The sequence below is a fragment of the Suncus etruscus genome, chromosome 1 (genome assembly GCF_024139225.1).
Source record: "Suncus etruscus isolate mSunEtr1 chromosome 1, mSunEtr1.pri.cur, whole genome shotgun sequence".
In the NCBI taxonomy this organism is placed as follows: domain Eukaryota; kingdom Metazoa; phylum Chordata; class Mammalia; order Eulipotyphla; family Soricidae; genus Suncus; species Suncus etruscus.
The window spans coordinates 150900150-150902997 of NC_064848.1; the positions used below are offsets into that span (position 1 = coordinate 150900150).

The 2848-nt window shown below is 40.0% G+C and overlaps 1 protein-coding gene across 1 annotated transcript; it reads right to left on the reverse strand.

Moving 5' to 3' along the window:
- Positions 1 to 663: 663 nt before the first annotated feature.
- On the reverse strand, positions 664 to 1668 carry TAS2R38 (taste 2 receptor member 38). The gene has a single exon (XM_049775159.1). It carries the CDS (start codon positions 1666 to 1668, stop codon positions 664 to 666), a length of 1005 nt encoding a protein of 334 aa, XP_049631116.1.
- Between the last annotated feature and the right edge of the window lie 1180 nt (positions 1669 to 2848).

Sequence of the window (2848 nt, forward strand, 5' to 3'; positions counted from 1 at the left end):
ATATGAATGGGTGAAAAGCATATTCACCACAGTTAAATCTAATAGGATGGTGACACTCTAACCAACAACTCTTGACAGATTCCGAGCTCAACTATTGAAACATTAATGTTTTATGCCAAAGTTTTGACAAAATACAGTCTTAAAATGCCAATAAATAGTATTTTATTGGACTACATACACACATAAAATAGGTTTGCCAGTCAAGTGAAAAATTACCATACTATCTTGGGATTTAATATTTTGGGGGGGGAGGTGCAGTTAGGTCACAGTCATCAGTGCTGGGGATAGGGGAACTCAGTTCTCTGCTATATAAAAGGCAAGCATCTTAAAATTTGTACTAGCTCTCTGGCCTTAAATATTAATTTGAAAGATGAGTTTTCTAATGGTTTGTCTCATAGCCAGTACTAGTAAGTCATGGAACACAAAGGACAGAAAACATCTACTTCACCCCTCTGGGTCAAAGTCAATATAGGGAAACAAATGTTTATTCTCCTTCGCTAGCTATGCAAAGAGCTATAATTATTTTATTCTTCCAAAGGTGATCTCATTAGCATAAAGTGAAGTGATTCTCAGTTATATTGATGAGGAAATAGAATGGGTTTTTGAAAGTTTTGTGAGCAATCTGAAGCAAATTCATGGAAGATAAAAATTTTGCATTTGCTTTCAACAGAGGTCTTGTACTCTGGCATTTGCCTTGTGGTCTGCCCTTACCTTTTGGTTGTTCCATACCCAAAGAAAAATGGTTTTCACTGCTCTCCTCAGCTTCAGATTGCCTGAAATCAAGATTATTGCATGTCCTAAAGGACAAGTTGCCATTATCCCCACACAGACCATCACCCCGATTTTATTGTGCCACACCATCAGCAGAGGAACAGATGCAAAGGCAGTACAGTAGGACACCACAAAAAAACAGAGAAAGGAGACAAGAGATTTGAGTGCCTTAATGTGTGCCTCCAGGCTTGGGTCCCTAGTGTCTTTACTTATGGCCTTCATTGTCATCCAGTGTTTCACCAGGGACACAATCAGCATGCCAGAAGAAAAGAGAAAAATTAGAAAAGGAAGGATGGACCCCAGGCTGCAGTAGATGAAGGAATAAAAGAAATTCAGTTTTGCAATTTGCAATTTGAGTTCCGTGCTGTTATTCATGAATTGTGCAGGTGTGATGTGAACAGGTTGAGTAAAGTAACACCCCAAACAGGAAGCAGCACAGACAAAGGAGAAGAAAAGAGTGCCCAGAAGCATTTTCTGGATTTTCCTGGAGATCCAGAGGGCCAAGCTAATCAGGAAGGGGTGAGAAAACCGGGAAATCTTGGAGCAATAGAGGAGACTGAGGCAAGTGGAAAACCAGAGACCAATTAGCTTTGTGATCATCCAGAGCATGAGGATGATTTGATAGTTGAGATTCAGTGGGTCTTTCATCTGCTGGAAGTAGATCAGCTGGATGGCGTCCAGAAACAGCAGCCCATGTAGGAAAAGCCGCGTGAAACTTAGGCACAGAAGGACAAGGTCAGAGTTGTTCAGTGGTTGCCTCCTCCACACATCCCCCAAATTCACCAAAACAATGAAGGCATTGGTTAGTATTCCTGCAATAAACTGCAGAATGGAAATGAACAAAAATGTACCCTTGACTTCAAAGGACACAGTTATGACAGGCGAGAACTCCAGCATGTTGTCTCTTGAGTGAATCCAAGCCTTACCTATTCACTTATAAAGGAGGACAAATGTTCATTTAGAGACAAGACCTTTCCTTCACAAGTCTTCAGGTCCCTGTGTTCAATCTGTGCCAGAGTAGGTTCATAAAAAGTTCTGGCAGAATGTGTAGAGCGGTCCTGTATTTCTTGGATACACTTCAGGACTCATTGTAAGAGTGGAAGAACAATGGTTCAACTCCTTGGGCACTGCATCTTCTTTTGCCCCAATGATGCAAACAGAGCAGGTTCTCAGATTCCCAAGACCCCTTTTTGCATTTCATCTGCACCTGTGTAGGTGGAGAGGTGTGTAGGATTTGCTTATGGTTTCATGGCAACTGGTGGAAGGCGAACCATATGCTCTTGATGAACAAAGGTCTGAAACACTCTTCTCTTTCTGCATGCCTTCTGTCACCTTAGAGATGAGAGTTTTATAGTAGCCTATCTTTCAACCCTGGCCAAATGCTTATTATTCCCAGGGTACCAGCACATGTCTGGTGATGACCATTGATAAATATTTTATTCAAAAGCTGATTATGATGGATGCTGTGTTAGGACAACAGGAATATGAGAATAAACAAGACTAGAACTCCACCAGGAAAGGAGTCACAGAGGTTCTTGCAGTGTACTTGACTCCCACCCCTATCCCTAACCCATCTTCTACAAGATCACAATAACCACTCTGCTCAAATATGAATTAGGCCTTCCTATTTTTTCTGTTTAACCCTCTCAGAGAACTCTCATATAGAATCTAAGCTTTAGGAGTGACTGCTAGGCTCTTTGATATTTAATATTTAGGATCTCTGTCCCTGCTCAAGTATCTTTAGAAACATAAACTTTCCTCATTCTTTCACTCCTGCTATCTGGTTATAATTTCTGAAGTCTTGTTTTCTCCCCTTTGAAACGTTTTTTGTTTTCTCCCCTTTGAAATATTCTCAGATGTTTAGTATTATTTTTCTATATCTTGAGCCATTTTCATCTTCAGGGAGATCTGACTAAATTCATATTCATATCTACGATGTGCTTTGGTGCTCCTTTTCCATTCTTGAAATTGCTTTAAATTTTTTAGGTTTTTTTTTTATTGTTGTCCTTTATGCTTCTCTTATTCACTCATTTATTCTGTGAAGTGAATGAATGAATGAATATGAGAGGTGAAGCTA